The sequence below is a fragment of the Vipera berus genome, assembly GCF_964194415.1.
Source record: "Vipera berus genome assembly, chromosome: Z".
Taxonomy (NCBI): domain Eukaryota; kingdom Metazoa; phylum Chordata; class Lepidosauria; order Squamata; family Viperidae; genus Vipera; species Vipera berus.
In genome coordinates this window covers 51,963,383-51,985,335 of record NC_138205.1, presented here as the reverse complement: position 1 = coordinate 51,985,335, position 21,953 = coordinate 51,963,383, and the positions used below count along the sequence as shown (strand labels likewise).

Genomic DNA, 21,953 nt, shown 5'->3' with positions numbered 1-21,953 from the left:
CCCCTTTCCACTTTCTATACTTGTCCTTTTTATCTTTCAATTTATCAGAGAGTTCTTTATGCAGCCATGCTGGTTTCTTTTGAGAGCTGTTATTTTTCCTCTTTGTTGGTATTGTGCTAGACTGGGCCTTTATTATCTCACTTTTCAAAATTTCCCAAGCTTCTTGAGTTGTTTTCCCCTTGAGGATTCTCATCCATGGAATCCTTCCCAAGCCTTCTCTAAGTTTATTGAAATTAGCTCTCTTAATTCTCTCAATTCTCTCTTAGTCCAAGATTTTGACTGTGTTACTCAATTCTTTATCTTCCTTGCTCTTTTCTCTACCATTTCTGCTGTTTTGACTAGTCCTTTCATTGCAACTTCGTTTTTTAATTCTTATCCATCTCTTTTAACCAAGCTGCATCCTTGCTGTATTTCTTTAGGTTATCCCATATCTGCACCCAGAACTGTACTGTTTCTTCCTTGTCAGGTACTGATTGATTCACTGCATTGTCTCCATTGATGGATAGGTAGAAACGTTTCTGATTGGATTGTTATTCTGCCTATAATTTGCAATTCAAGCTTCATATCTTCCGTTCTATCTGATTACTACTACTACTGTTCTTGTCAGTTTTAGTAATACTCAAACATTCTACTTAATTACTTAAAGCATTTTTTTAAAATTTTCCCAATCTTGAAATTGCTGGTGCCACCTTGGTCCATCAGTTTGAGAATCCTTGAATTAAAATATGTCTCTGTCTGTTGAAGTATTTCATTTGGCTGTGTTTTTATTCTTTTTTAATGCCTATGAAAAATTCTATTTTAATGCATGTTTGCATTCTTCATTTCAAAGTTAACTGACTCTTTTTAGTATAAATATATACAAAATAGTAAACATGCTTTACTTTAAGGTCAGAGGAAAACAGCCACTGAAATATGTCATCGGAGCAATCTCAGTTGGATATATTATGTTGGAATAAAATACAAAATATTTCAGATATTCCAATCATAGAAGATAATGGACTTAAGAATAAGGTTCTTGCTTCATTTGTTTCACTCCTGAGCTATAAATTAAATGGACAGATAATCTATGTTTCTACTTCCTGCCAACTAGCTGGCAATTAAAATGTTAATGACTATTTTTTTTAAAAAAAATAATAATAAAAAGAAAGCTATCTTAGTCAGTTTTGAATTTGGGTGGCAGGTTGCATTCAGCATGGATTGCTATCCCCCTTTACGTACATATCTACATCAAGTTCACAGACAAGTTTAGCCTCCCCCACACACAAAAAAATCCAGCCTGTGTGAGTGTTCTTTTACAACTATTGAAAAACAGCTGAAACTTTATTGTTGCTTCAATAATAAAGAAACATTGCAGTACAGCTTTTTAAAAAGAGAAAATCATTATTGCATCAGGCTATAAATCCTAGGAAAACTTTTATTTAAGTGCATTCTAAAGCTCTATCAAAAAGATGCAAAATATGCAAATAAATACCACAGTCTAGCAAATGAACTCCAACCATAATGTTTTCCAGTTCCCAGCAATTCAGTTTTGATTTCCTCCCAGCAAAACAGTCAGTAATTTTGCCAGACATGGTTGAGATCAGTTGCCTACATATTTAATCTCTCTCTCTGCAAAAGAATAAGCAGAACAGTCTATAATAACTTTTGAATTCTGATTTACATGCTTAGTATCTTACTGTGCCCCAACATTCCAACCTCGCTATTAAATCATTCCATCAAAGTGCAACTCAGTAGCAGCCCAATACAATCATAACCTGCCCTTAGGTTACAAAAAAAATAAAAACCAGCCCATTGCTGTTTACATACTAGGCTACTAATAGATTGTGTGGTTTTGCATAATCTGAATCAAACCATGTTAAATATGGGGTAAAACCTATCTGGGTCTCTGCTGTATCAGTCTTTCTAAATCAGACTCAAAATTACTTTTCATTAAACCCTCATAGGCTGAGACCACTCATAAACAGAGAAGTTTAGTTTAGAGAAACTGCTATTTTGGGGGTTCTGCTCAATTTCCTTCTCATATTTTTTATTAATTTTGTTTTTCATTAACAGCCTAGTATCAAGTAACATCAATACCAAATAGCTATCTGTCATATAGGATGCTTTATTGCTTATATATCTATATGATCTAAATTCAGATCCTGTAAAAAAAATCTAGAGTTCTGCAGTTTCTTAACTTCCTCTTATTATTTTTTCAATGACCTTCCCACCCCCAACTCTACCCAAGAATTGTTTGTTGTCTCTCTTACTCTCTATAAAACATTTTGTTTCTGTAAGGTGAAGAAATGATGCCCTATGCCAGTGAAGCAACCCATCTGGAAGATTCACTAGGTCAGTTCTCCCAGAGTGAAATTCTCACCACACAGGTATGAGGTTGTATGTTTTCAAGCATAAATGTGATGACCTAATTTATGTGAATGGTAAAATAAGATTAGATAGATGCTACTGTATATGGAAGAGGTTGCAATGAATGTGAGTTATTTGAGGAAGATTAGCTAAGATGATGAAAGGATTGAAAATTTATTTGGGTGATAATACAAAGGGCTAGATATGTTTAGTCTGTTAAAAAGTTGATTAAAAAGGGTGCATAACTGTGACATTCAAATATGGAGAAGATACAGGAAAAAAGATGCTTTCACTTCTGGTTCAGCTATTTTTTTTCTTAACAATTCTTATTCTGATCTTTTTTTAAACACACTTATTTATTCTGCTTAGTGATTTTGATAAAAATGTCCTGTTATCACAATTAAATTAGAAATAAGTGAGGGGAGTGATATCATCTCACCAGAGGTCTGTATAAATCTCGTTGCCTTGGGAAGTTGTTTCTCTTCTATTCCGTCTATATCTTAAGACATATCTTGCATTTATTTATTTATTTTATTTTTTTATTTTAATCCCATTTATATCCTGCCCTTCTCCGAAGACTCAGGGCAGCTTACAATTTAAGCACAAACCAATGTGCTTAGCAATAGCCTTCATTCTATGTATATGCCTGCTTATTAGGGCTTTCGCCCCCCCCCCCCAAGCAGCATTATTACAAAGTCAGCTTATTGCCCCCAACAATCTGGGTCCTCATTTTACCTACCTTGGAAGGATGGAAGGCTGAGTCAACCTTGAGCCTGGTGGGACGCGAACCTGCACTAATTGCAGGGAGCTGGTGTTACTTAAGGAGGCATTAGCCCACTGCTCCACCACTTTGCTCTGTAAAGTGAATTTAAGACCCATTGAGGGAAATAATTTGTGGCAAGCACTGATTGTTCCAGTTTTCTCATCAGGTAACTAGTGATGTTCAGCCAATGACACAGCTTCATAGCAGTGCAGCAGTATTTCACCTCTTTATACCAACTTCCTCATTCCATGTTAATGCCAGTGAGAGCTAGGAGTCAAGCCCAAAATATGAATGAATTTTAAAATACAGCAGAAAGATTGTGACTTAATTCAAATTGTTCCTGTTGCAGACGAGCCCATCATTTTCTCCAGTCATAATTAAAGTGCTCTAATCACCTATGATAAGAGGCTCCATTATCTCCCATCATTCCTCTTCTATCAGTCACAGTCATATCCAACACTGGCCATAAAAAATCATGTTGCAGCTTGAATGGCAAGGGACTTACTACACAGTTTAGTCTTTAGCAGAAGGAAGAAATAAAATGCTAAGAAAATATTATTTTTCATTGTCATCTTTAATATTTCTCTTAATGCTAAATAACAGATGAAATACTGGTAGTCCTCGATTTAAGAATGTAATGGAGCCTGCCCGTTCCATTCGTAACTCGAGGATTCATAGGAGTGAAACTTGTACCTTGAACGTAATCACTCCCTGCTTTCGCCCGTACATTCATTAATTGAACGTGTGGCTCTTTAAAGGCACATGAGGTATCTCAGGTGGGGAAGGCCATGGGGGGTCTAGTGATGGAACAGGCCCCCAAGACCTCCCGACCCACTAAGATACCTTCTCCCTCCCTGCCACACTGGACTCACTTTTCAAACATCTGCCTCCTCTCTGCCGCTGTTTCTTTGAGGAAGAGGAGAGTCCATGAAAGCTCCTGGGTGCCATAATATCACGCAAGTTCAGGCGCCATCCTCTTTTGCAGATGAAGTTTCCAGTCTCCAACGGGTCTCCATCCAGGTGAAAAGTGTTTGAGCACATATTGGACACTTGGAAGGATGTGAATCATTCTATTTCCAAGTGCCCCATAGGTGCGCAAACACTTTTTGTCCAGATGGAAACTGGGAGCTTTGTCTCCATGCAAATGTGGTGCTTGGAAATGGAGCAAATCTGTTTCCAAGTGCCCCATTTACACACAGACGAAGCTTCCAGTCTCCATCAGGTTTCTGTCAGGATGAAACGTGTTTGAGCACCTATGGGACGCTTGGAAGAGAGTGAATCACTCCATTTCCAAGTGCCTCATAGGTGCTCAAACACTTTTCGCCCGGATGGAGACTGGGAGTTTCGTCTGTGTGCAAATGGGACACTTGGAAATGGAGTGATTCTCTCCCAAGTGTCCCATAGGCACTCAAATACTTCACAATTCACTCCGTTTGCAAACACCCCATTTGCACATAAACGAAGTTCCCAGTGTCCGTCAGGTCTCCATCTAAGTGAAAAGTGTTCTGGTGGTGGCAGAAAGGAGTTGTGGGGAGGAGCAGGAGATGGGCATCACAAACATTTTCCGTGCCAAGAATGAAAGTTTCTAAGGTCTGTGATCTCACAGCACCCATTCTCTGCAAAAGCGGATGGGTGCTTGAACTCACACAATATTATGGCACCCAGGAGCTTCTGTCGACTCTCCTCTCCCTCAAAGGAAAAAAAACTATGGCAGAGAGAAGACAGATCTTTGCAAGGTAAGTGAGTCTGGCACGGCAGGATGGGAGGGGGAAGGAGTTGTGGGAGCAGGGGAAATGGGGGAATGTTGAAGAGCCTCTGCAATTGTTCGTAAGGGTGAACAACTTGCCATGGTGTTGCAACATTCATAATTTCAGGACTTGCTCATGAACACTAGGGGGCACTTCTCACATAACTTCGAATGGGCACTAAGTGAATGCCCATAACTCGGGGATTACCTGAATCAGATGTAATCATTTTGCCCATATTAAGGTACTTAAGGAATGACTTGTGGGGTACAGGTGACTAGTACTGTACTTTAATTTAAATGTTTTAATCTGGCACATAACTTTACAAACATTTGAAGAGGGTGGAAATTAGAAGGACGAAAAAGTTCCGAGCTAGACGTTTTTATTGCTGATACATACTGCATAACTAAGATAGCCAAGGAATGTCAGAAAGAAGTGTGCTTCATTAATTATAGAAAGAAATTCAATTATGTCAATTACTATAAACTGTGAAACATGCTCAGAAATGTAAGAGTCCCCTCATGAGAAAACCACAGTATGGACAGAACATGATAAGACAGGCAGGCTGACAAAAGAGTGTAGCAATGCTGAATATTCTCCCTATATATTAAGGGAAATTAGAAGATTAGAAGATGAACAGGGTTTTAAAACTGGAGGAAGAAACATCAATAACCCATGCGATGGTGATGACATTACCCTCATAGTTGAAAATGCAAAGGATCTGCAAGATGTAATAATAAGACAAAGAGTACAGTGAAAGAATGGTACTAAAATTAAATGTAAAACAAAGCAAACTGTTGACATTGGGGCAGAACAACTAGCCTTAGAAATGATAGTAAAGATATTGAAGTGGTGGAGAGTTTCTGCCTTTTAGGATCAACCATAAAGGAATGAACAGCCAAGAAACACTGAGCAGATTAGCACTCTGAAGGCCTTGGAGAAGCTATTTGGAGGTTGTGATGTGTGTATATCTACAAAGATCAGAATAGTGCAAGCTGTATTTTAGAACTTTGGTGTTGGTTAGCACTCCAAAGAATGCTGTGGACAGTCAAGAAAGTGAACAAATGGAGATGGCTTTAATGCTGAGAAAAATGGAAGGAAACAGAAGACACAATCAGTTACAGTGTACTATTAGATCTGTAAGACCAGGGGATTGATCATTACGGAGAAAATATATCTGTGGTCTAAGAGTTAACAATTACTAGATGGCACTTAATCAAAAAGCTGGAAGTGGGCAGGCCAGCTATTTGGGCAAGTTGTTGCAATTTATTAGATATCGAAGGACTGATAAATTTCAACATCATAAACTAAGGTTCTACATTTAGGCAAGAAAAACCTGTTGGCTTTTTTGAATTAGCTGTTTTAGATTCTAAAAGTTTAGTTCCTAAAGAAGTAACCTTGTAAATAATTTTAATGTCCTCCTCTAGTGCAGGATAGGCAACCTTGGCTCTTTTATGACTCAAGGACTTCAACTCCCAGAATTCCTGAGCCACCATGGCTGAGCTTGGAAACCTCTCTCTTTCCCCTCAGCGTGGCTGGCTCAGGATTTCTGGGAGGTGAAGTCCACAAGTCATAAAAAAGAGCCAAGATTGCCTATCCCTGCAATAGGCTTTCGAAAGCCAATAGAGGGAGCTTTTTTTTTTTTTTTTGAAAAAGAAACCATAGCCCAACATACCAAAAAAAAACCACTGCAAAAGACAAAAAACACCAAGAAGCAAATAAAGTTATAACCAGTAGCCACCACAGGTTTGTCAAAAACAGATCATGCCAACCAATCTTATTTCATTCTTTGATAAAATGACTAAACTAATAGACCAGCAAAATACTGTGGACATAGTATACTTAGACTTCAGTAAGGCATTTGATAAGGTAGACCACAACTTACACCTTTCTAAGTTAGAAAAAGATGGAATAGACAACATCACCACCAGATTGATCTGTAGCTGACTGGCAAACCGTACTCAACAAGTAGTCCTCAATGGCACTTCATCCACATGGAGAGAAGTAATTAGTGAGGTACCACAAGGTTCCGTCTTAGGCCCAGTACTCTTCAATATCCTCATAAATGACTTAGATGAGGAAATTGAAGGAGAACTCATCAAATTTGCAGATGACACCAAACTGGCAGTAGCCAACACCCCAGAAGACAAACTCAGGATCCAAAAAGATCTTGTCAGATTTGAACAATGGGCCCTGTCCAACAAAATGAGTTTTAATGTGGAGAAAAGCAAAGTTTTACATTTAGGCAGGAAAAATCAAAGGTACAAGTACAGACTGGGCAAGACCTGGCTTAAAAACAGTAACTGTGAGAGAGATCTAGGAGTCCTAGTGGATGATCACTTGACCATGAGCCAGCAGTGTGCAGCAGCAACCTAAAAAGCTAATACAATCCTGGGTTGTATTAGTATAGAATCAAGATTACTCGAGGTATTAATACCACTTTATAAAAAAAAACCTAGTAAGACCATACCTGTAATATTGCAGCCAGTTTTGGTCACCCTATCACAAAAAAGATGTCAGCTTGGAAAAAATTCAGAGGAGAAACTAAGATGATCAAAGGCCTGGAGAGTAAAACATATGAAGAATGGCTGCAGGGTTTGGGTTTGGCTGGTCTAAAGAAGAAATAGGAATGACATGATAGCAGTACTCCAGTATTTGAGGGGCTGCCACAAAGAAGAGGAGGGTCAATCTGTTCTCCAAAGCACCAGAGGGCAGGACAAAAAACAATGGTTGGAAACTGACCAAACAGAGAAGCAACCTGGAATTAAGGAGAAACTTCCTGACAGTGAGTACAATTAAGCAGTGGAATAGCTTGCCTCCAGAAATTGTGGGTGCTTCATCACTGCAGGTTTTTAAGAAGAGGCTAGACCACGGGTCGGCAACCCACGACTCCAGAGCCGCATGCGGCTCTTTAAGCTGTCTCCTGTGGCTCCCAGTCCTCCTCTGCCATGTGCAGTTCTGAAAAAAAAGTGGGAGTAAAAAAGTCCCATTGAGAGAATGGGGTGGCAGAGGTTTGGAGAGCTGCTGCCTTTGTCAAATACAGACGAAGGCAGCAGCTCTCCAAATGGGGCAGCGGAGGTTTGGAGAGCTGCTGTGTTCGTCCGCGTTTCTTTCGGGGTCGAAAGAAATGCGGACAAAGGCAGCAGCTCTCCAAACAGGGCGGCGCCCCATTTAGAGAGCTGCTGCCTTCGTCTGTGTTTGACAAAGGCAGCAGCTCTCCAAACCTCCGCCGCCCCATTTGGAGAGCTGCTGCCTTCCGCGCAGCTCTCCAAACCTCCGCCGCCCTGTTTGGAGAGCTGCTGCCGTCGTCCGCTTTTTTTTCGGTGCTGAAAGAAACGCGGACGAAGGCAGCAGCTCTCCGAACCTCCGCCGCCCCATTCCCATTGAGAGAATGGGGCAGCGGAGGTTTGGAGGCCCCGGGGGGAGGGGCAGGTCGCTCGGGTGGCTCCAGCGGCACCCAGGCTGAAGGTGGCGCCACGACCCAGCGCCCATCGCCAGGGAGACCCACCGCCACGCAGGTGCCTCCCGGCTCGGGAGAGCCACACTGCAGGAGACGCTCGTGAGACTTCCTTCAGCCGGGGAAGGGCCCGTTGCCTCCGAGGGGGGCCCGGGCGGGATCCTCTGAAAGGCCGTTTCCTTCCTCGTCTTCGCGTGGCTTGGCCTGCGAGTCCCCCCCCCCCCCGGTAAGCTGGCGGCACCAGGCAGCGACAGGTGCGCGCGGCTCAGAATGTGGCATGGGTGTTGGGGCTGCCGAGGATCAGTGCAGTGCAAGTGATCCAGGGAAGGAGCTGATTCCGAAGCTTTACAAAAGGCGGAAAGAAAAAAGTCCCAGAGAGAGAGAGTGCAGGGCGGGGGGAGAGCAGTTTTTTCTGAGGGAGGAAAAGCCAGGACAGCAGAGCCGTCCATACTAGAGGTGGACGGGGGCAGGGCTGGTGCACATTTTGCCTTGTTCTGCACATGTGTGTGCGTGCACGCATGCGCGCACACATTTTGCGGCTCCCACTTTTTTGTGTGTGTGACGGAACCGGTTCCGAGTGGCTCTTTTGCTGTTTCAGGTTGCTGACCCCTGGGCTAGACAGTCACTTGTCTGAGACGGTATAGCTTCTCCTGCTTGAGCCAGGGGCTGGACTAGAAGACCTTCAAGATCGCTTCCAGCTCTATTCTATTATTATTAAAACCAGGCCAATTTACTGAGAAAAATAAATTAGAGTAGACATATTCAGCAATAGGAAAGACAAACATAGAATAGTATTTTATTTTAAATACTAGGAATACTAGAAGCATTAAAAGATAAAGAAGGACGAATTTTAATTCTGAAATTAAGAGATAATATCTTAATGCTGGCATGTCTTTATGCTCCAAGCACAAATAAGGAAGAATTCTAGGAAAGATTCTTCCAGTTATTGATAGGAATTACAGGGGAGGAAATGATTATTGTAGGAAATAGAGTGCTAGATTAAAACTTAGACAAATCATCCCAAGGGGAAAAAGGAGACAGCACCTTTTAAAAGGTTTTCAATATGTGGAAATACTGGCTTTGACCAATACTTAGAGATTTTAAAGCTATCCCAAAGCAAGAAATTACAGGGTTTTTTCTAGCAAGACATTACTGTAAATGCAGGGCTTTTCAACCAGTGGTACGGGTATCAGTTGTGGTACATTGGCACCTGGCAGGTTGAACGTGACCATCCTAGAAAACTGGTAGTGGGAGAGGGGAATGAGCTGAACTGGTGGCAGCACCGCACAAGGCTGAGCGAGAGATGGCTGGAGCTGCAGGGCTGTCAGGGCTCAGCGGAAGCGCCAGGATCAGCTCCAGCTGGAGCTCAGCGCTGATCCTGGCACGTCTGTTGAGCCCAGAAGAAGCGCCGATCAGCTGGAATGTTGCAGCATACCCAGGGTCTTGTGATTTACATTCAGATGCTTGGCAACTGATTCATATTTATGACGGTCACAGTGTCCCAGGGTCATGTGAAGTGACCAAAACCTGCTGCAACCACCCAGCAGAGGGGGGGAAAATAAAAAACAAACCCCCATCCCTGCTGCCAATTCTCAACAGAAATGCTCACAATGAAAACCTCAGACAGGAGGAAGAGTGCCGCCAGGCGGGCGGGCAGGTTTCTTGCTCGGCTGTTGCTTGGGGGGGGCACTTTTTTCAGTGCCATTGTAACTTCAAACAGTCACTAAGCGAACTGTTGTAAGTCGAGGACTACCTGTACTACATCACTTTTTTCCTCTTTATTTTTTTGGTCATCAAGTTTTTGACACCTTGCTAGGCAACTGGTGGTACTCGGATGTTGCCATATCCTAAAAGTGGTACAATGGGTGAAAAGGTTGAAAAGCCCTGTTAAATGTACTCGAGAATTCATATGTGGTAGATTTTGAAGGCTCTCACCCCATCTATCAAAGAAGTATAGAATTGCTCAATGGTACACACAAATCACACAGGAATTCTAATATCTTCAGGGGGAAAATGCCTTTCAGATGATGGATGAACGGATATTCTATTACTTCAAGAAAGTATATTGCAGAAATACAAAGAAAAATTAAAAATTATATATCTGGGGATGTCAGAGGTAACTATTTGGGAGACAGCTTATATGCAAAGCTTGTATCTCATAAGGCTATATTTTAATAAAGCTTGCAGCAAATAAAAATGATAAAACCATAATTAAAGAAAAAAATAAAGAAAAAAGCAGATTCATAAAACCAATCCAGATTGACAACACTGATGTTAAATACGTTAACATCAACTAACTGTATTAAAGATGATAATTCCAAAAAATGATTAACTATTTCAAAATTGTTTTTAAATATAAAAAAAAACATTTTTCAAATAAATTAGAAAAGAGAAAAGATGATAAAAGCTATAGAGAATAATAATAAATAATTATATACAAAATCATATCAGAACATGAAAAAAAATATTTCAGTCACAAAATTGACAATGAATTTGAAAAAGAAATATATTTCAAAACAATTACATCGATTAATGGAAAGAAATAAAATTGTGAAAGGGGAAGATAATTAAAGCTTCCATGACAAAATGTTCTACAGGCATACAATTGTCAATTATTGCCAAGGAAGAGAAAAAATAAACTAGCCCTCCTGGCTGGTTTATGCGGCTCAGGAGGTTACACGAGGCTGGCTCCTGGTAGTTATTAATGCTTTCTTGAGTGAGGGGTGCTTCCCTGCCACCTTGAAGGAGGCAGTGGTGAGGCCCCTCCTCAAGAAACCTGCCTTGGATCCAGCTATTCTAAATAACTTTCGTCCTGTCTCCAACGTGAAGGTTGTTGAGAGCGTGGTGGCACGGCAGCTCCCTTTGGTCCTGGAGGAAACTTGAGTATCTGGATCCATACCAATCGGGTTTCAGGCCCGGGTACAGCACGGAGACGGCATTGGTCGTGCTGGTGGATGATCTCTGGCAGGCCCGGGATAGGGGTTGTTCCTCTGTCCTGGTCCTATTAGATCTCTCTGCGGCTTTTGATACCATTGACCATGGTATCTTGCTGCGACGTCTTGGGGGGTTGGGAGTGGGAGGCACTGTTTTACGGTGGTTCTCCTACATCTTGGGCCGTTCGCAGACGGTGTTGGCAGGAGGGCAGAGGTCAACCCAGAGCCCCCTTAGTTGTGGGGTGCCCCAGGGGTCGGTCCTCTCTCCCCTCCTGTTCAACATCTATATGAAGCCACTGGGCGAGATCATCCATGGTTTTGGGGTGAGGTATCATCAATATGCTGATGATACCCAGCTTTTCATCTCCACCCCGAACCAACCCAGTGATGCCCTCGACGTGATGTCCCGCTGCCTGGAAGCGGTACGAATCTGGATGGGGAAGAACAGGCTCCAGATCAACCCGGCTAAGACTGAGTGGCTTTACATACTGGCATCTCGTTTAGTCCAAGAGGTTCCATCTTTGGTTATGGGAGGAGAGGTGTTACCTCCCGTTGATAGGGCGTGCAACTTAGGCGTCCTCCCGGATACACGACTCAGTTTTGAAGAGCATATAGGAGTTGTGGCCAGGGGGGCATTTGCCCAGGTTCGCCTGGTGCGCCAGTTGCGCCCCTATCTGGACCGAGATGCTCTATGTACGGTCACTCATGCACTCGTTACCTCCTGTATAGATTACTGCTATGCTCTCTACATGGGGCTGCACTTGAAGACCATCCGGAGGCTCCAGCTGGTGCAGAATGCGGCCGCACGGGTTGTGATGGGAGCATCCCGATACTCCCATATTACACCCCTCCTGCGTGAGCTGCATTGGTTACCGGTTGCCCTCCGGATGAGATTTAAGGTGCTGGTTCTTACCTTTAAAGCCCTACATGGCTTAGGCCCAGGATATTTGCAGGACCGTCTGCTGCCAGGAACAACTTCCCATCACCCGGTGCGCTCACACAGGGAGGGCCTCCTCAGGGTGCCGTCGGCTAGACAATGTCGGCTTGTGACCCCCAGGGGGAGGGCCTTCTCTGTGGGAGCGTCTGCCCTGTGGAATCAACTTCCCCTTGAGCTCCGGATGGCCCTGGACCTCCGGTCCTTTTGTCGCGGCCTTAAAACATTTCTTTTCCATCAGGCTGACCTGGACTGACAATAGGGATTTTTAAAAATGTTTTTAATATTTTATCATTGGGGCTTTAATTTATTTATTTTTTTACATTTGTATTATTGTCTTTTATTGTTGTTAGCCGCCCTGAGTCCTTCGGGAGATAGGCCGGCACATAAGTCCCAAAAATAAATAAATAAATAAACGATGGCTTTCCCAAAAAACACAAAAGTACTGGAAAGAAATAAATATTCAGAAACTTCTGGAAATAAATTTTGAATTAAAACCACAAATACTTTTATTAGTTATGATCCCAGAAAACATAAATGTACAGCATCACAATTTATTAAGATGCACATTCATAGAGACAAGACTCAATCTGCTACAACATTGGAAAAGAGAAGCTTTTCTGACAATATGAGATTGAGAGACTAAAATTGGGGAATAGGCAACAATGCAAACATTGACCTTATGATATTCATAGTGGAGGTTCCACCAAATTCAAGTAACAATGGTTTCCTTATGCCCAACATATTACACAGCAAGTCAATTTAAATGTTTTTATGTATGATTTGATAAATTGCTTTTATATATTTGTAATTTATAATTTATAGCATTTGTAATTTATAGCAATCAACATGTTAATTCTTAGGGTTTTATTTCGCTTTTTTGGTTTGGTAATAGAACTTAGATTGCCTGTTTTATGGAAGTATATATATTACCATTTTAAAAATTGGTTTTGTTCATTGTTTTCTGTTTTTTTAAAAAAAATTACAATGAAATATATTATCCAAACGAAAAAGGATCTTATTTTAAGTAATTGCCCTGCAGTACATGTGGGTACGGTTATTTTGCAATTTAGGACAGACTGGAAGAGTTCTTGATTTTTGAGTTTTAGATCAGAATTAGAGTCCTGAAATTTTTTTTTAATCACATTTAGATAGCACCCATCTCACTCTCAAAGTGACTCTGAATGATTTACAAATAAAAGCATAAAAAGTTAAGCAACTCATTTCCCTTCTTGATGTTGGTTTTGTTAGTGCAGTATTGTTAGCCAGAATTATGACTAGAGTTAGAGGTTTATTAGCTTCCTTTTTTTCTCTGTTTTGTAAGGTGAAAATATAAATTAAGCAATTGCCCTTATTTTTTAGTGACAGGTATTATCTTTTTATTTATTTATGCCACTTGTATGCTGCCATTAACTTAAAATCTCAAGTTATTATATGACTAATGAGATATACTAGTACTTCTGTGTCAGAAGTGCTTCCATGGTAAAAGGATTTGCTGGTGACATCACCGTTGCCTGGGAGACTCCTTTCATGTTCCTGTGAAGTTGCCCACTGAAGTGATACCCATTTATTTACTTGGAGTCGCCCACTTTTGAACTCGAGCTGGAGCATGTGATGGGAGTTCACCTCATTCTGCAGCAGCAATGGGTATTGAAGGCAAGCCTGCTGATCATCAGCCCAGCGTTCGAGCCTCACGAGGCACTGCACTCCATAATGAGATGTAATAAAATACCACATTTTAACAACAGCCAGCCAGCCAAAGAACCCAAAACCGGACCGTGACTCAAAGACAACCAAACGAACAAATACCATTTATATCACACAGATTATACTTAAACACCAAAGAATATGGCCCGGCAACAGCAACCACCCAATCAAACAGCCCGAAACCAGACCATAACTCAGAAATATCTGGACAAATAGCACCCACACAAAAAGGTATTTAAAGGCCAGTGCTCTGGCAGACAAGCACAATTCAAAGCGTACTGAAGATGTTCCCCTGAATGGAGACGAAACAGTTGCAGCCAAATCGCAAAGCTCAGAGATCAAACCAACAACCCAATAAAATGCTATATAAGTGTCATGCAGACCTCCCAGGGAAAGCACCATAATTAATAAGTTCTCTTTCTCACTTCTCCATGTGAAATTCTCTGTGTGTCTCATTTCTGAATGTTTTATTCTCTGTTCATTGATGAAAAGTTATCTGAGGCAAGCCTGTGTTTTGTTCTTTTGTTTGTAGCAAAGGGATGCTATGCAAAACAACTTAAAGAAACTGCAGCAAAAGATGGCAATCATTGAAGCTGTCCTCCAACAGGGAAGCCAGAATGTTGGCCCTGAAGGATGGTCACTGGAAGGAGAGGAAACTAACTTCAAAACAGAGAAGATAGAAACGAGAAAGGGTGAGTTGGCAGTGCTCCGAAACTGCCTTTCTTTAAAAATAATAATAATAATAATGAAATCCTGAGAATTTAGAAATTTCTTCCTAATTATAAAACATTAAGAAAATATTCATTTTTAAATGGAATATCCTGTTATGAATTTATGTATAAAATGCATACATTATTGAATGAATGCATTTCATACATAAATCCTCTAATTTTTATCAGAGAAATATTAAATTGCCAGTTATTTGCTGGGTTTAGTATACACTATGTAGGAATCAAGCATCCGCTAGGAATTGACTCAAAGCTGAGAGGAACAATCCATTGTAGGTGCTCTTTATTTCCTTTTGGTAGTTTTATTTGTACTCTTTCATTCTAAACACATGTCTTCTATGTGGTATAGTACCATGGTATAGATTGCCACTGATGAATTATAGAGTTAATTTTGTTTTGTTACTAGTGGAGTTTATGAATATTAACTCTGAGTTCTGTTGCCATGGCAGTAGTTTTAAAATGAATTTCTATTGCATTGTTGTGATGGTCTATTAGCTAGTTAAGGAAATAAACTAGTTTGGTCTTAGGGAAGCTACTCCAAGAAATGAACTTGTTCCAGGCTTTTTCTTTGCAATTCTCTTGAACTGTGCTTCTACATAAAGAAAATTAGTTTAATTATATCCAGAAAAGCCAATTATGTTTCATGGCACAACAAAATATACAATAGTGAGATCTCGGAGGCTTATATCTTTTAACATTTTATTGAAGTAGAAGAACTGTAGGTAATAGACATAATTAAGAGCCTTCTAAAGAACAAGGCTTCAGGTGAACAGAGCACAAATCTCTGCCAGTTTCAAGGCATTCTAGGATGCTGCAATGAGAACCAGATTTAAAATATCAATGGGAACAATAAAGTTGCTTCCAGGGTCTAGAAAAGAACCGTTCTAAATAGACAAGGTGGATCAGAATTATTAGCCAGCTGAATTCTTTCAAAATATTCTGTTCAATAGATTGCCACATTGTAAAGCTCTAGGATGAGAACGTTCTGGTGAAAAGCAGAATAGCCATAGCTGTGAAGTATTTAGAGATACTATACTTTGCCTTGCGAATGATACGAATATGAATCTCAATCTCGAGTAAAATTAGAGTTAGTAATCCCTATTCTCAGTCACTCTCAGACAGCAATTCCATGGCATGGCATCTAGATAAAATTAATTTAAGTTTGTGCAAGACTGGTTTTGTTTTGTATTAAATATAATATTTTGAGATCAGGATCATAGATGTTTCCACTATCTATTAATCCTTCCACTTACCCAATTAAGCATGTAATATAATGGACTTACCAAATTTCTCATGAGTCAGTTTCTAATTCTCTGGAGATCAAAGGAAAGCCCAAACATTTTACTGTGTTGTTGTTGTTAGTTGCAAAGTCGTGTCTGACCCATCGCGACCCTATGGACAATGTTCCTCCAGGCCTTCCTGTCCTCTACCATCTTCTGGAGTCCATTTAAGCCCACGTTTACTGCTTCAGTGACTCCATCCAGCCACCTCATTTTCTGTCGTCCCCTTCTTCTATTGCCCTCAATCTTTCCCAGCATTAGGCTCTTCTCCACTGAGTCCTTCCTTCTCATTAGGTGGCCAAAGTATTTGAGTTTTAGCTTCAGGATCTGGCCTTCTAAAGAGCAGTCTGGGTTGATCTCCTCTAGGACTGACCGGTTTGATCGCCTTGCAGTCCAAGGGACTCGCAGGAGTCTTCTCCAGCACCAGAGTTCAAGGCCTCAGTTCTTTGGCGCTCAGCCTTTTTTATGGTCCAGCTTTCACTGCCATACATTGCAACTGGGAAGACCATAGCCTTGACTATACGCACTTTTGTTGACAGGGTGATGTCTCTGCTTTTTAGTGTGCTGTCTAGATTTGCCATGGCTTTCCTCCCGAGGAGCAAGCGTCTTTTAATTTCTTGGCTACAGTCCCCATCTGCATTGATCTTGGAGCCCAGGAAAATAAAATCTGTCACTACCTCCATTTCTTCCCCATCTATTTGCCAGGAATTGAGAGGGCCGGATGCCATGATCTTGGTTTTATTTTACTGTAGTCCGGGGAAATAAATCAGCAATAATTTTATTTAAATAGTAATAATTGTTTAATTTGGAGAAAAAGGAAATCAACCTTTCTGATTTTTATAAGATGTTAAGCAAAGTGTAAGTGGAAATGTTTGCATTTCTTAGCTGTAATGACTAAGTTGGGGAAAATTAATTAGGAATGTGTACTGGAATGCTTCTTTGTTCTTGAACAGGCTAAGTATTTCACAATTCTCTCTATATATATTGCAAAAATGTTTGCAGATTTGGTGACGCTGTGATCTTGTATGCTATTTATATAAAAGTCGATATATTACTACCTCCTATATAGTGATTCTGAAATATTTTTTTCTGGGTTTGAAGAATTATATCCAGAAATAATCTTATTTGTTGTGAGAAAAATACATTAATTAAAAACAATGTAAAAATACATTAATTTTGCTGGAACAATCTTAAAGATGCTTGTTTTTATAGGATCTCCAAATCCAATGAAAGCCAGTTCCTTCAATTGCTGTAAACAATAAGTTTAAAAAGTCTTTTGCTTCTTTTTAATTACTTTTTGGAGAGAGGAAATATATTAAGGTTGATCAGAAGTAGGATAAATAAGAAGCACAAGGATTATTGCCTCAGGTCTTTAAGTTTTTCCCATGTTTTATCTTCTATTTTATCATTCATCTTGCCATGTGTATCACTTGATATTTTCTACTTTTAAAATGTGATTGAGAATTAGAAGTATGATTTGAATATTATGTATGTCATATATTAAGCTGCATGCCCAATAGACAATTAAAAGATACAGGCACCTCTAAGAAGGAAGATTTTATATTAAATATATTTTTTGTTAAAAAAAATAATTTTAAAATAATTACTGTAAATAAAAAAGTTGCCATTAATTATATAAGCAAGATTTTTTAAATTTTTCTTTTCTAGAAATGCACACTGTATTGAAAAAATCAGTCTCTCCTTTGGAACATACCACCTGCTGTAGCACAAAGCAAAGGAATAGAAAGAGTCTACTTTGGACTGGAAAGCAAAAAATGTCTCTGGTGGCATCTGGGCTAAACCAGAGCGAATTGGTAAGCATGCTCTGATATGCTTGTAGATTTTTCACAGCAACAGATATAAACTTATCTGAGCTTTAAGATTTTACGGGAGGCATTCTTTTAAAAATAAACCTGCTTTCATAGCCACTTTGTTAAAAGTATAAAGCAATAAAACAATAAAAGCAGAGGTCATACATATTCAAAATATTCAAGTGTTTAAACATATAAAATTCTATACGGACTACATGCCCATCCCAACGAGATTTCCAGCAATAGTTTGAGTATCAGCCATAAAGTATTTGAAGGGATGCATTTTGAAAGGGCAAGTGCTGCAACAAAGAGACATGCAGTGTAATCTGAATGGAACTGAACAAGTAAAAAGTTAATTGAAAGAAAACAGATTCTTCTAGCCCAAGGGTCAGCAACCCGCGACTCTGCAGCCGCATGCGGCTCTTTCAGCCTTCTACTGCGGTTCCAGGCCTCCTCTGCTATTTTCAGAAAGAGAGAGAGAGGGGCACTTGCGCTTTGCTTTGCTTTGCTTTGCTTCTCTCTCTGGGCTCCTGATTGGCCCTGCACCTGGGTGCCCCGCCCCCTCTGGGAGAAGCACAGCCAGGAAGTCCCTTTCCCGGGCTGGCCCTGTCTGAGGTGCACGTGGCGGGGCAGCCCTGGTATCCCCTCTGGGAGTGGCCCGCCAGAGCCTCTGCTGAGCAGGCCAGCCTTCCCGCAAGCTGCAGCCCCAAGGGAGCTCAGCCTCTGCGATCCCCAGCCAGCGCTACTGTTGGCCCCGCTGGCCGGGAAGGTGCACTGGAGACCCGGCTGCTACGAAGGCGATCAGCCCGCTTCTTTCCCATCGCCCAGAAGAGGTAAACAATTAGTCCCTAGTGCTGGGTTTCCCCCCCATGCAGGGCTTACGTTGGAGATGCAGCAAGGGAGATAGGGAGGGGGGGAGAGAGAGAGAAAGGAGTTCAATTCTGAATGGCACAAGATTGACTCAGCTTTCCATCCTTCCAAGATAAAGGTAAAATGAGGATCCAGATTTTTGGGGGTAATATGCTGACTGTAAACCACTTAGGGCTGTAAAGCACTGTGAACCATATATAAGTCTAAGTGCTGTTGCTATATGAATGTACTTATTGGCTCCGCGCTGATGGCATTCTGTTGCTATGTGATGGTCTGTCAAACTACTCATTTCCTAATTCTTTGAACCATCTTAATTTTGGATCTTATCTCTTCTATTATGTTTTATAGTTCATAATCATATTATCAGAGAAAGGTAGTTAATTTATGGAAAAAGTGAGATATACATTTTTCTAATAAATGGAAAATTCCATTGAGGCCATTGGTTTAAACCAATTATTTCTAATTCAGTTTTTCTTTTCTTCTAGCAACTAGTATGTAAATTTGCCAAGAAAACAGAGAGCACTTGGTCTAATAAAATTACTGAAGAAACAACCCATGTAATAATGAAAACAGGCAAGTTAGAAATACAGAAATGAACTTCCTATTTGTTTTGTTTTCATAATTGAGTAGGTAGGTAAGTATGCCTTTAGGACTGTGAGATTTGAATTTAATATTAATATGCAATAGCTAGACTTGCCTATTTTAGATCTTTCATGAGGTTCTGCCAAATTTTATTTTACATGGTAACTCATGTGCAGAGGTGTTCTTTCTAGTTGTTAAATATTGGATATAGTGATTAATACAAAATTCTTATTACCGGTATATGATATATTGCTAATATTCCTCCCAGAAGCATCTGGCTAGCTGTTTTGTGACAAAAAATATTGGCCAAGATATCTCTTAATAATTGTAATTGTGTGTAATGGTCTTGGAAGTCCTGAATGAAAATCCATACATTTCCTGTTATGTTTTGATTCCATTTCCTGTTTTACGCTTGTATGCAAAACTATCATTTTTCTTTTTCTGTCCCAGCATTGTAACAGCAGAACACAATAAAATGTGATTTGATGTTTGAATCTGTTTCTAGAATGAAAATAAAGGCTACAAATCAGCTAGAAAAGTTAACCTTTGGGTAAAGAAAGTTAAAAAAACAAATAAATGCACTGCTACTTATTATTCAGGGTACTGTGTCAGCTTCCTTTGAACTAATAGAGTATTTAAATTGGGTATATCACAATTGAAAGTTAGTGCTGTTTTGGTCAACCTGATATTTTCCACAAATATTCTTCTAGCTCCTATATAAATTGGGAATTCTGGCATTTACAATTCAATAAATATTGAAGTGAGGAAAAATATGGTATTCCTAAAAAAAACCTAAATCATATATGATTTTTGTAATATTACTCCAAGAGCTAATAAGATCATATGCTAACATAGATGTCTTGTAAGTTGTTTTTCTCTTACTTCATTTGGAGAGTCTGTAATCTGTGGCTGCTATTTAGCAATTTTGCAAACTTGGGGCACCAAAAGAGCCACTGACCTTTTTTGAATGACTTACGTGCATCTGCATTATTGCTACAGCTGACTGTAATACAGTCTTCTGTTTTTTTATCTATAGTTAAGAAGACTTCATTCTATCCATTTGCATAAAGGAGGCTGAGCTTTTTTGTAGCCTGTATTTTAAGATGCAATTTGAAATCTTGTTTTATATTGTTTCAAACTGTTATATTGGCCAGACTATGAAAAATATCATTTTAAAAGGAGGTATGTAATTATTTAAAATAAATCAGTAAAGCTCCAGTATCTGTAACTCAACAAGCTGCTTTAGAAATGACATATTTTTGAAAGCAGTTTCTGACATTGTGTGAAGACCTGCTCTAAAGGAAACATTTAAAAATAATCAGTGGTCTTTATTCTTTTAATATTTAACATTAAGTGATTTTTTTTCTTTTTAATCTTTAGATGAGGATCTGGTCTGTGAGAGAACTCTGAAATACTTTATAGGTATTGCTGCACAAAAATGGGTATTAAGCTACCAGTGTAAGTGTGAAAATTCAGTAAAAAAAAAGTACCTCCCTCTCTCTGTGCACACTCCCTTTCTGGTGCTCTGTGTATGTTAGTTTAGTATTCAGGCATAGGTGTTATGCCATTTTTCAGGTGTGGCTCTCTATAATAAATACAGAATCCCGGTGTTTGCCTTAATAAGCTCTATGCATTTATTCAGCTGAATAAAGACAGGTCCCTCAAAGCAAGAGAGAACATTGAACAGAAGATGAGGCACATATTTATACATTTTCTTTGCTACCATTTTGTCAGGAGAGCTGGCACATAGTAAATAAAATAAAGAACTACAGAATAGTCAACCTCCTCCCTTGGTGGCATTCCAAGGACATTGGGTGCTACCTCAGAGACATTGGGTGTTTGCTGGGGACTTTCCATGACTTAAAGTCCTGCTGAGGTAACTGGGTTAATTGTACTTATGTTCAATCAAGGCTATCATTAAATTCCTGATCAACATAGACTCTTATTTGTAAAAGTTCATACCATTAACATACAATAAATTATTGTAAGTCAGCTGTGCAATTATATCTGACATTTTGCCTTTAGCTAAACAAGAAACATTTCATCAAAATTCATCCAATAAAGCAATATTAATATAGGAAAATAGAGGCAGTAAAACCATATTGCACAGTTCCATAAATCCATGAAGTGTCAACTAGTAGTCATGTTGTCTTTAGTAAATGTCAAACAGAATAAAAAGAGATATTCACATTTTCTATCTTGACTGACACCAAGGATAGTCCAAGACTGTTTGTTTCTTGAGCAAAACCAGGTAAGATGCTTGTAGAATTTCAAAGTATATACTGCTACTATTCTTTGCATGACAGCGTGAAACACACAAATCTTATACAGAATCTTGCATGAGCTTTGAAGATCATGTATGAATTGTGAGCAAATCTATGAAATTGTTACAGCAAACTTAGTTTACTTTAGTTTGCATAAATCTGATCTTTCAAATCCTTTTAGCTAAGCTAAGCAAAAATTAGGAAGCTCTGATACTAGATTTTCTGAAGTTTTATCTAGGGCAGACATGTCAAACACAAGGCCCGGGGGCCGGATCCGGCCCGCGAAGTGGTTTCATGTGGCCCGTGAAGCCATCCTGGAAACAGTGAGGGAACGGCCCCCACTGCCTTGGCCCTGGCCCAGAGACCCTCCTCCTGCCAGAGACCCTCAGATCTGTCCCACTCCTGCCCAGGTCCCCATAGGCAACCTTGATGCGAACGATGTAGAGCTGGCCATGCCCACCCAGTAGGCCATACGCACACTAGCCACCCCCACCCAGGCCACCCTCACCCGGCCCCTTGAGGGCAACTGCAAT

General features: G+C 40.1%; 2 protein-coding genes across 2 annotated transcripts in view; one reads left to right on the top strand and one right to left on the bottom strand.

The window, feature by feature from the left end:
- PSME3 (proteasome activator subunit 3) overlaps positions 1–21,953 on the bottom strand; it is a 449,122-nt gene that overhangs the window by 59,557 nt on the left and 367,612 nt on the right. The window lies entirely within an intron of this gene.
- The window catches only part of BRCA1 (BRCA1 DNA repair associated), a 75,701-nt gene that overhangs the window by 40,618 nt on the left and 13,130 nt on the right, over positions 1–21,953 (top strand). Inside the window, exons 11-15 of the mRNA XM_081343741.1 lie at positions 2,278–2,366; positions 14,418–14,577; positions 17,562–17,707; positions 19,060–19,147; positions 20,537–20,614. Of these exons, the coding sequence (XP_081199867.1) occupies positions 2,278–2,366; positions 14,418–14,577; positions 17,562–17,707; positions 19,060–19,147; positions 20,537–20,614 (561 nt within the window). The remainder of the gene's footprint in view (positions 1–2,277; positions 2,367–14,417; positions 14,578–17,561; positions 17,708–19,059; positions 19,148–20,536; positions 20,615–21,953) is intronic.